The 12,973-nt window shown below is 37.6% G+C and overlaps 1 protein-coding gene across 6 annotated transcripts in view; it reads right to left on the bottom strand.

Annotated features, from left to right (window-relative positions):
- Positions 1-12,973, bottom strand: part of LOC132131578 (nuclear factor 1 A-type) — a 150,023-nt gene that overhangs the window by 105,252 nt on the left and 31,798 nt on the right. For all 6 annotated transcript variants that reach the window (XM_059543636.1, XM_059543637.1, XM_059543639.1 and 3 more), the window contains exon 2: positions 9,786-10,314. In XM_059543636.1, the coding sequence (XP_059399619.1) occupies positions 9,786-10,314 (529 nt within the window). The remainder of the gene's footprint in view (positions 1-9,785; positions 10,315-12,973) is intronic.

The following is a 12,973-nucleotide window of genomic DNA, read 5'->3' on the forward strand; positions in this document are numbered from 1 at the left end:
ACTTCACAACTGTGGTGTTTGATGTATTATACACAGATCAGTTCAAAACAAATATTATTATTAACAATATCAAAAGTGAAATCACAGCTCGTTTAGGTGCTGATTTGTTTCTTATGGCATAATTTTACATGTTTTTAACATGTTAGCATGTCGTTGTGTGACAATAATTTTACAATCTACACAACGTGTTATTCACAGATAATTGTGAAAAGAAGAACATGGGCAAAAACTATGATGGAGACACCTTTAATGAAAAAATTCCTAGATGATCAAAAACTTCATGGGACTGAAAAATTCGCTCAGATTCTTCAAACTTTACTATAATATGTCATTTGTGTTTCATCATATAACTCGATTTTCTGCTATAATGACTGAAAGGGTATTTTATAATATCAGGTTTATGTTTCATGACTAAGGCTGGGCAATTTTATCAATGACTTCGAATTTAATGTTTTTCCACGATTTTGAATAAAATTTTTACTAAACATTAGAGTAAAGTATTTTCCTTGTATTATTTCTGAACATATAATATGTATAAGACAAGTTTGTAGAAGATCTAGTTGGTAAAAAGCCTAATTGCTCATTTTTGTCTGTGTGGTCACGACAAGAGCAATCGGGCTGGTTACAGTACACAGTTCCTCAATCTGAATGTTGTCTTATCTCTGAGCTCCTGACTTTGAACCATACATTGGCTCCTCCCAACCCAACTGTGGGGCAAAGCATGGCCTGCAGCAAATGTGAGTGGGAGGCCCATGTCTGGCGTCTCCCACAGGAAGTGCTCCATACCTGTACCAGTTCTTGGAATATTGACTTTTATCTACTGAAATGTGTATTTAACAAGTGTGGCAGACAGTGATAGCCTTTACCACGGATAATGCAATCCCAGTGTTGATGATTGACTAATACTAAAGTTGCAGCAAAACTACAGTATATATATAAAAAAGTGTGCCAAAAATAATCTAAATGAGTGGAGAAATAAAAATATCGTACTTTTTTGGTATAAAAAAGTACGACATAAACAACGATTGAATAACCTTTACCAAATATATTCTTTGATGGTCAAAAAAGTCATTGCCGCTCCAATAATTGTCTATTATTGACATGATTTAATTGTCTTGAACACAGAACGGGATACTACTAAATACTACTTAACGAATAGTTTTTGCGAATTATTTGCATACATGGCTTGTGCTCACATACCAACTGAATTCCGAATCATTTATATTTGTGTAAAATCACTAACGCATTGATTAAGACCACGGCCAACAGGTGGCACTGAGATTTAAGCCCTCCACTTACCAACAGTTCACACGGTCTGTGCCTTCAACTACCGTCGGCCAATTAATATCACTATGAACTTCGACTAACACTGACAAGAGAATCTCTAAACAATATTCTGGATTTCACAACCCAGTGCCACATTCTACCACATCTCTGCCAGCTGTTTCCCAACTGTGAAGTAACACAATCCCCAGGAGCGGGAGGTTTCCCAGCGCAGACGCACCAGACCGGAGCTCATCACGGGGAACGTATAACAAAAGTGAAGAGGGAGGAGTGTGGAACGCAACTTGCGGTTAGGGGGTCTCATTCAAACACGCATGCGACAAGAGGGACGGTCCCATTCTTTTTCAAATCGAACCAATTAGCTTGGTCACACAGCTCCCTGTTCCCAGATGGTTCACGGCTAATCAAGTGGTGCTTTTGTTTTGTCTGTGAAAACAGTTTTGGATGTGTGGGTGAATATGCGCTTCGTGATCAATTTAACGAGTCTCGGCTATCCCTTGGTGGTGCGAAAACAAAAACTTCTGTGTTAGTGTAATTCAGACGCATGACTAATGGATCGATGCCCCTAAAACTCTTTCTTAATGAGTGATACTCACTCATACGCCGAGTCCTGGAGCGACTAGATGGAAGGGAAAGATTTAGAGATCCTGCTCTAATCACTGCTAATTAAACAGTATCTTTAGTATTCCACTGAATAAATGAAGACAAATCATTTCAGGTACATTATTTAAATCACCAAACACATGGTGGGGTGAAAAATATCCCTTCCCATGTTGGCCTGGGAGTGGAAGGACTGCAGCCTAATGAAAGGAACAGGTTGGAGGTTAAAATTTGTGACATTCTTTCATTACGGCACTGGAATTTCCTCCAAACATGATCATTTAAAAGCCCCTAAAAGGATGATGTTTACATTCTATCCAAATCCAAAGCAGGCTAATTTTGGGAGTGTGTTCGGATTTTTTTCCCCCAAAGGGGCGCCGCAGAAATAAGGAACAGAATCGTGCCAGAACTTGGGGTCTGGCTAGGAGTGTACCATAGCTTTATTATCTTTATTTGATTATTTATTTATATTTCTGCAAAACAGACAGATGGAGGGACCGAGGGAAGTTCTGGAGATAAATAGTTCAATAATTTAAAGTCAATTCCATACTTAGCCCAACACCCTCCCCCTGCATTCAATAATTAAAAACAACATCTGACAATATGAACGCAAAAAACACAACAAATTCCAAACATAATCTTGCTAAGAGAGCATAAGCCTTGCTGGCAAATGTGCTATAATACTCAGAAAAATACTCGAAAGTTTTGCTATTTATAAATACATAGAGAGAGATCTTGAAAAACTTTAAAAAGTTCTCAAAAGTATATTTTCACAAATGTAATCGGTATTTCTATACTGATTCAACTGATAAATTCCATCTAGTACCACTATCTCTAAATAATATCATAACAAATAAATAAATGTAGTATACTAGTGTGCAGGACACAATAGTACTACAATGATAAATAATAATATTAAATTTGAAAACTTGAAAAAAAAAACTATTCAACCTTTAGTCATACATGCTATAAATAATTTTATCAAATACTTGGAATTTTATGTTTTGCCACGATTTTGAATAGAAATATTACTAAATGTTAGAGTAAAGTATTTTCCTTGTATTATTTCTTAACATATAATATGTATAAGAACTTAAAAAAAATATTCAACCTTTAGCCATACATGCTATAAATAAATAAATACATTATTTGTTTTAAAATACTGCTGCTGTAACAAATACCACTAATAATAATCATAACAGACATAATATAAAAATTTATTGAATACTACTACTACTACTACTACTACTAATAATAATAATAATAATAATAATAATATTTATTTATTTATTTATTTATTTATTTATTTATTTATTTAATTAATATTATTATTAATAATAATCAAATAAATTATTATCTTCATCCTCATAATATATTTTTCAAATATTCGTAATGCATATTATGCTTTTATTTTTGGGGTTTAAGTGACTGCGAAAAGGCAGAAAAAAGAGTTATATCAGTTATCCAATGTTTTTACTGTTGGAATTGTATTATAAGAAGTTGCTGCACAAAAAAGATTATTATGAAAAAATAATCTTCAAATCCACTTTAACTCTGCTAATATCCCTAATACAAATATAATGTAATGAAATTCCATGAAAACAGGGATTTTGCATGACTAGCACATGTCAGTCGCAGACCAAATCTCTGCATTGCTCAGCAGCAGATGGGCATAACGGGTATTGGGACAAACAAACAATTGCGGTAACATATGCCCTTTAACACAGACACACATAAAATCCCAGAAACACGCACACAACAATGACATGAGAGGATCCTGTACGGCAACACACCCCAAGCCTTTCTTTTATATTTTACCAGCCATACGGTAGTTTATTTTCCACTTCTTTTACCATCTGTAGCAACTTTCTCCCCACAGACACTCACAGCTGTCTTGTTTCATGTCTGTGCTCTCCTTTATATTCCGGTGCACAATGCCACCCCGTGCCTCAATCACTGGGCCTGCATTCTTCTCTTGGCAGTGGGAGGTGGGCCTTTCATGATACCAGGGTGCCAGCTAGGGCAAACAGTTGAATTTGTGTTTATTAAACGGTTTACGAACCTAAAGCATGCTGGTTTGTAAGATCCAGACGTGTATTGCTCAACACTGCAAACACAGTGATCAATAGGCAGTGATGTACCGATCGGACACTATAATGCAGATCGATCTCCACGTGATGAGGAAGAGATCCAGTTTGAGCTGAGATTTAGCAATGAAGCAGATTCAGTCCATCAGTTTAAACCCCATTTAAGAGGCTTTTGCTTGCTGGGATTCATTTGAAGCTGAATGGACATTTCTGGCTTCTACTGTAACCTTTCTTTTACCTTTGTTAAAATGCTGTTAACAGCTTATTAAACATAAAATCTTAACTCAAATGTGTTGCATTGAGCCTAGTTGACAAATTGACGGTGTTGTTCCTGAGTAATAATAATAATAAAAAATAAAAAAACACATTTCCCTGTGAAGTCCTCATCAATACAATCAAAGTTTCTCCCAGGAAAGGCCTCGCAATGCCTCGTTTACTGCAGGCTGGGGCTTAAGACAACGGCACTCTTGTTGAATGGCATGCGAGCACAAAGGCTCCATTCTCAGAAGTTAGCCAAAGTTGCTGTTCTGTAATGAACGAGATGTCTGCTCTCGGGAAGTCTAAAGCAGTCTGATCCGTTAGCAGACACTGCGTACGCTTCCCCAACACCAGCAATAAGCTCACAAAAAAACGAGGATAAAAGGAAACAGTAAACAGTTAAACTTGGAGCAACAAACAACATAACCTTTGTTTTGTTTGTCTATACTGCTAACATTCATGCGCTAACAAATATCGCAAGCTAAACGGTGTGGAGGGATTGCGTCATCTCTTTCAAAATTTCGCAATTGGCTTTTCTCCAAAAATGAAAATTCTGTCATCATTTACTCCGTCATCTACCAAAACTACATGAGTTTCTTTCTTCTGAAGATATTTTGAAGAATGTTGGTAACCACAGTTGACGGTAGCCATTGACTTGTATAGTATGGAAAATATACTATGGTAGTAAATGGCTACTGTTAACTGTTTGGTTACCCATATTCAATATATCGTCTTCTATGGTCAACAGATGAAAAAAAAAACTCATAGAGGTTTGGAACCAATTGAGCATTACGACATTTTCAGCAAATTTTTATTTTTGTGTGAACTATTCCCTTAATCACTTCGACGGCAGACTTCTTGCGACAAGGCATTTAAGCAAATGCTCAAACTGCAAGCCTTCAAACAACAAAACCTGATAAACTCTTCAATGCCTTTCTTCTGTTTCTCTTTACTGCTAACATTCATGCATAAGGACTAATTCTATAAAAGAAAAAAAGAAAATCTTTTTAGAAGCACAGCAGTAGTAGAAAACTTATTTTACTATTAGTACTAAAATCTTTTTTGTCATTCAAAGTTTTACACACTTGTGTGTTCATTTAATAAATATTTGAGCTAACTTAACAACATAAACGGCAATTAACATATTTTAAACCCAAAGTATGCGCAAAAAGCGTGTATTCCATACGGGCCTACTTAACACACTCTAGCACAGCAAAGTCATCTGTAGCAACTCCAACACAAGAAGCATTAAATAAATGTGGGAATAAAGGAGGATAAAAATAAAAATAGCCGAGCTCCCATCATGAGGCCGTTTCTCTCTCAGTGGCCGTGTGCTGGGACGACTGAGGAGTTAATAAAAAACTAATTAGCAAAAATTGACTGGTGCCAACCCCCCTCATTCCTTTTCCTGCCTCACTACGCAGGGTGAAAGCGGTAAGCCCAGAGCACAGGTGTACCGCTCACGCCGGCACTAGATTACTGCCCACTGCCTCGATGTTCTCAACTCTTCACTGCACTCCCCAGGCCGCAGTTATGTCAGAGAGGAAATGAATGTGATGAGCAGCATTTTAAACAAATTTTGCATGTTTTGCACATCAGAAAAGAAAAAAACATAATAGTTTTTGAACCACAACAATGAAAGCGATGCACAGTTGAGACCCTTTGTTGGGCGCCAACTAACGTGGTCCAAATCTGCAAGGAAAGATCGGCACTGACAATGCACATTAAACGGATTACACAAATTTGCCCCGCAATCAGGTTTCAGAGAAATTCACCCACTGAAGGCAAGTGGCTGTGCAACAAAACATCTTAGTGTTTCTCCAGTCCCAGAACCATCTGCTTCATTTAATCCAATCACATTGCAGCAGGAGAAAAATGGTTCAAAAGGAGGTCAAATGCAATGATATTAAAACTGACTGTGCTGTATCCCATCATTGGATCCGAGCTGGTTCTTCAGCACTGGGTCCATGCCAAAGAGGCGTTTGCACAATCCGGGCAGAAAAGATAACTTGTTGCATGATGTATTTTTATGAATGGCCGACAACCTCGTTTTTAATGAATGGTACTGTGTGAAAGAGCACAGTGGCATGGTCATTGTTGCAGTAACAGGGCTGGTCGGTGGGATTTAGCGAGCAGAAAGCAGGGGAGGATGGGTGCAAGGGGGTAGGGAGATCCCAGCCCACAATGTGTACTGCAGTAACCACAACAAAGGCTGTGGTTTATCCCACAATCGCCTTAAATAGATCCAAATTATTGTTATTCCTCAGCCTGTGGAAAGGAAGAGGAATATAAAACGGCTGTAACACAAGATGTGCCAAAAGCCAGCCTGAAGATATCAGCAGATTCGGTTACTGGCGCAAAAAAAAAACAAAGATATATGAATCGACGGCTTGCTGTAGCCTTTGACTGGCTTTTGCAAAAACTTTCCTAGAACTTAATATGAATTTACAAAAACTTATGACAGTGCGCCTCGAGCATGCGTCATCAAAGCTAACTAGTTTTGAAAGACACACTGTACAGTAAATCTGTTTAAGAGCTCACATGGAAGTGGGTCAGACGTCTTTACAAACATTATACACGCAAACCGTTTGTTCAACGCGGCTCCGGGTCAATTAAGGTAAGTCCAGTATAAATATCTATCAGCCTGGCTGGAAATGTACACACAGGCCTGGTTAAGCGTTTGTTATCTATCTACACCAGTGGTATCCTTCAATTGTGTAGTGAGACTGAAAACACTGCAATAAGACACAACTACAGTTCACAGCAAGTGAAACTGCATGAAGTTGACATATATAATAATAAGAATTATAATTGAGTTTTTCAGCAAAATAAGTACCTATTAATGCATCTTTTTAATTCTTTATGACAACACAATATCCCTTTTCCCCTAAAAATAAATAATTTAGACTTTAACCTGAATTTGAATGGGAACTGAATGTTAATCTTACATCAAGATGATTTAAAAAATTAAAGAAATGATTTTAAAAATGAATAGCTAAAAATATATATATTTAAAAATATTTTAAAGGTATCTTATACGATAAAATACCCCAAAGTAAATGTATTAATTAAATTAAAATTGCAAGGGAAGGATTGTGAGCTGATAACTTAAATAAATAAATAAATAACATTCAGTCTTAAATGCAATGTAACTATGATTTCACAAATAAAACAAAGAAACAAGCTGCCTGATTTTCATGTTCTTAAAAAGGAAACAGTCACTGGAGTAATGTTAGTCTGGGTCTCCACGGCTATTAACCCCTTTCGGCTGGTTAACATGGTACACCACTCTGTGGCCCAAACAAAACCACCTGTTTTAACAGGAGGTCATGGGGGCAACCCAAAACCAAAGCTTGCCCTCCGCTTGACTGGCTGCTAATGGGAGTGGATGTTTATCTAGAAGGTCAAATGCCTTGAAGATGGGTCACGACCCTAACATCTTAAGCCCTGACCTCTCCCACGTGTGGAGTGCTCCTGTCGTAAATTAGCCATGGATACACATCCTCAGACATCAGTGAACACCACATTTGTGTCTTTTTCTTGTTCTCATGTTGTCAAAGAGATTTATGGAATCTGACTAAAATTATAAACTTTAACACAATTATTTACTGTGACTACTGAGATTAGAAAAATGTTTTTTTTTAAATACATGTTCTACGAAATCAATTTCAAAAATACGGGAATATATTAAATAACAAATTGAATGCTGAAAAATTACTTAAACTTAAACATGTTATATGAAAAACTATCAGCAGTCTAAAAAGACTGATAAATATTGCAATATGGAAAGAACTGAGATATACAAACTTAAACTTACAGTAGAACAATTTATCTTTTTTCTGAAAAACTAAGCTCACATAACTAAAACGCAAATTAACCTTGCAAATGATAAGAATACAAAAATATTTAAAAACTATGAAACATTAGTGAAAATATTAAAGAAATATTTAAAGAACTGAGAAATCCAAACTTAAACTTACATATTCTAGGAAAAACATTTAAAAATGTTAAAAGGACCGACCTAAATTTATACATATTGAACATGCAAATAGTGGTAGAGCATTGCGTTAGCAGCGCAAAAGGTTGTGGGTTCAATTCCCAGGGAACACATGTAAGGAAAAAATGTTAGCCTGAATGCACTGTAAGTTGCTTTGGATAAAAGCGTCTGCTAAATGCATAAATGTAAATGTAAATATATTGAAAGAATTTGGAAATACAAACAAGCTCACATATTATAAGAAAAATATTGGTAAAAAGCTAATTACACCAGTAATACAAACTGAAAAGTCAAACTCGTAACTTATTTCAATTGTTCCTCTAGTGTATTTGAGTTTACAGTTTACTTAGACTGAACTGAATCCTCTCTTCCAGAAATTTCCCCTAATATCGATAGGTAGCTGTATTACTGTCTAGATGAAGTGGGTGTGTTTGGCCTGCACCCCTTTGCCCTGGCAAGACTGTAGGATAAATTTAATTACTGACTTTAGCTCCTCTCAGAAGCCCCACTTTCGCCATCTGTGTATGAGGTCAGGCTCTCTTCAGATGGCTTTTAATCAAGGGGTCTCCAGCAACGCTCCACTGCTTTAAATAAGACAGAGGAGGAAACCTGATCGGCCCGTATGCATGTCAGAGATGAGGAGAGAGAGACTCCCGCGTCTTTCTTCCTCTTGTTCTCTCGCGGACGTCTCTTATTCACCATCGAATCAAAAAGAAACGGTAACTTCGCCGATTAGGATGTTAGCAGGACGCTCCCCACTGAATAGGCTTTCAGAACATCAAAACTAAGGATTTCAGTGGGCCGCGGGGGAACCGTGTTTCAGTGATGGTGTTATGCTTATCCTCACAAAAAGCTCAAAGGCTCCGGGCCTTTGTGTTCCCACCAAGCCAAAGTAATTCACACGCTCCCGTTTTGCAACCTGCCGTCTGCCAGATACCCCGTTTTTCCGATGTGGCGCTAAAGCTCACATTTTACAGCTTTATCTCCACCGTCTTCAGGTTACACTGCGTTTTCACTCTTTTATCGGTCCCTCATCAAAGCGCGCGTCCGTACGGAACGCAGGAAACGGCAGATACGCGCGCTGCCAACTCGCTCAGTGGCACAATTTGTGCGAGAGGAAATGAATGTAATTAAGGTGCTAAGGTTTGCCTGGCGAAACAAAGTGCGCTTCTTGACTTCCAAGTGAAAGCTTGTGTTTTTTTCCCGCTGTCAGTGCAAGATGGATCCCCTACCGCCTTCTGCCAAATAACAGTTTCTCCGTTAGACATTTGCACTGGACTTTTCCATGTTAGCTTCTTGCAGTTAGCAATCAGCTTCAAATAAATCACATTATATGTTTGATTTAAACAGACAATTCACTCTCATTTACATATACATTTTTTTTTTGGTTCGAGTTGAATACAACGCACTTATCCTATACTTCCCAGCTGCCTTATTGACTGCTGATGGATTGTAAACAGTAAAATCCTAAAAGAATTGAAGTGCAATCTACTATGATAATTTGCATTACACATTTTGCATACGTTCAACAGATTTAGTGAATTCAAAACGGGACTTACCTGCATGGACAAAGTATGCCAGGTACAGGTCGAGCTCCTTTACGGAAACTCCTATGTGATGTGGCTGCACGCACAGCCCTGGATTCGAACACTGCGGAGACTTAACCAGCCTTTCGCCGTCAGTACTTTCAAGCGGAATACCTTTGAATAAAATCACCATGACCAGGTCCAAGCGCCACACTTTGTCCGCCTGACGCAGGCAGTCGATTCTCCTGATCTTGCCCTTTTGGTCGGGGTTGGAGAGCACACAGCAAGGGGGCTTCTTCCCGGTGACAGTGAGCACAAAATCCTCACGGAACTCCGGCCGGATGTCCTTGCGGAGTTTGGCCAGCAGCCGCGATGCCCATTTCTGCTTGACCTCCGGCTTCTCGCTGAGCAGTTCGTCCTTCACGGCTCGCTCCTCTTCCTTAGACATACGCTTCTCGTGCTTCTTGAAGTATTTTCTCTTGCGGGCCTGCAAGTTGAACCAAGTGTAGGCGAACGCTTTCACATGGGGCAGCAGTGCTTCAATGAAAGGATGGAATTCATCCTGCGAAGAAGGACAAGGGAGCAGAAATTAGTCTGTATGGCTAGACTTCAAGTTTTAGAAACATCCTTAAAAATATCTTTTAAAAATATAAACAAAGTTAAAAATAAATTTAATAATAATAATAATAATAATATTTTTTCAAAAAAGCCCAAGCTAAAGTTAAAAAATAACAGCAGACTCCATGAAAGCGAAACATGTACGTCTAAATAAAATCCCATTTGATTATTTTGAAAAATGGCCCTCAACGGCAGGACTGTGTCTGTGAACCAAGCAGGGCAGTGTGTGTGTGTGTGTGTGTGTGTGTGAAGCTCGTCTAGGACATATCTTGGCTCTCTGGCAAGAATGCTGGTCTGTAGGGGTCTGCCAGGGCCGAGAAAAAGCAGCAACCGACTAGGAAAATTAGAGTGGCTATTTTTATCTGTTCTACATAAAAATGCACACAAGATTCCAAAAAACGGATCTACTTCATTCGCTATCAGTGAGGAGTGTGTTGTTTTCACACAGGAGTGTGTGCGGGGCAGATTGTGCCGGGTTTTGGGATCCCTTCACCTGCCGCTGGTGCACATCCTGGCAGAAAATCAATATTTAAAATACAATGCCAAAAAGATCCGTGAAATATCGCCTACGAAATTAAAACATTTTTTTTCCGTATATATATTAATGCAGGGATTTTAATTTTATCTTATCTACAATAGGAAATATATTTTCATATTTACAGAATATTCTTGTATAACCTGAAATGCAGTTATTTATGAAAGCTGCAAAATGTATGTAAACTGTTAATAAAGGATTTTTTTTAGAATAAAACTGGAAGCATTTTAATACCGTACATAACCTTGGCTATTAAAATATGAAATATCCTATACATTATTTTCTGTATTTGTAGGAATGCATTTCCATTTCTTTAATGCCTTAAAAAAATGACACACACTAACAACTTGGCAAATAAATAACGTGCGGTTTCTAATATGCAATAATTTGGGATTTTACACAGAAAATAACTCAGGGTTTTTATTACATAGAGAGAATAATGGCAGACTGCCAATCACTGGAATAACATTTCCACAAACAGCAATAGCCCTGCATCGCGTCCCAAAACCGACCGTGCGAGAGCATGAGAGAGCTGCCAGCGAGCAAGCAAAGTGCACTATGTGAGACACTGAGTGAAGATTTCATTTGAATAAGCTCAGATATGAACATAACGCGCTGGGCCTCGGACTAGTGCCTTTAGAAATTTAACAATTAATTCGCCGTAATTTAGGAACATTAATTAAATTCATTTCTCAGGCCAATTTCAAGCACTGCTGATAATGTTTGTCTGGTAATTAAAAATAATCCCAATATGCCGTCAAGCAAAATTATATAAATATTTATTACAGAAAAAAAAATAGTTTAATAATTATAGAGGTTTATTAAGCTGTAGATTGAAATAAATGTAGTGTTTGTGTAAGATTACTACATGTCATATTAATTATAGCTGCAGACTCAACAGCAGACTTTATATGGATACATATTGTCATATCTCTTTTGTTACACCACAGGAAATCGAGGATTTGCATAAGCATATATCATTATTATAGAGTACGCCACAATGTGTGTGTGTGTCTCCTGTGAGAACGTACAGTATATGTTTAATCATATTGTTTCTTTCCTGTCTTGATCAAGAATCAAACTCCCTTGCCTCTGAGGCATAAAAACTGTATTGTTTCATCCAGCATTCAAACCAGTGAATGAATTCCCTTATCTCCTTTCACTGACTTTCCAAGTAACTTAATCCAAAATCTGCAAAATGTTGTTCCTCAATTACTGATATCGTCTATTGTAGTTTTTATACATTATGTGCTTTTATTATTATTGCTTTCTTTCTTTATATAAAGGATTAGTTGCAGACTTGTCTACACTTAGACTTCTTGTAAAATTGCTTGGGGGGAAAAAATCAATATGGAAAATCTCCAGACGAGAATCAAGCTCTCTACTGTAAAAAAATCTAATGTTAACTTTTAGCTATGTTTTTAAATAAAACAACCGATGGCTAGAATTATTTTGTGGATGATACACAACAGAGCATAATTTAACGTGCAAATTAGAATTAGGAGAGCGTCCACAAAGCTTGTTTTCTTCTTTAGTTTTAATTCTAGCAATTCATGAAAACCGAATTCTACACGCTCGCAGCGGCAGAACAAACAGCTCTTCGCATTTTGGAGCGTGCCTGAGTGTCAGTATAGGGTCTGGTTAGCATGTCAGGTTTTTTTCAGACTCCTAAAATGATTCAAGCTGAACCTCGCTGTCCTATAGGAAGGCCTCGGCATGGAACAATAGTGCCTCGTGGCCAAAAGAGACAAGAGAGTTTTAACACATGCAAAACTTTTACGCAAAACAGACTATGTAAATACACAGTTCACCTAATATGACACGAATACAAAGAAAGGCCAGTGTATATTTATGCATAAACTAAAATACGTAAATGTGTTGAAAAGGTGTTATTTGGATTTTCAGGATTTTACTATAAAATTAAAGCAGTGTACAGATGTGATTTTTGGCACTCTTTGAGTCCTCAAAAATGACACACACACACACACACACAGAGAGAGAGAGAGAGAGAGAGAGAGAGAGAGAGCAAATAGACCTCATACTGCCTTAACACCGCAACAGAGAGGAA

This window comes from Carassius carassius, chromosome 48, assembly GCF_963082965.1.
Source record: "Carassius carassius chromosome 48, fCarCar2.1, whole genome shotgun sequence".
Classification (NCBI taxonomy): domain Eukaryota; kingdom Metazoa; phylum Chordata; class Actinopteri; order Cypriniformes; family Cyprinidae; genus Carassius; species Carassius carassius.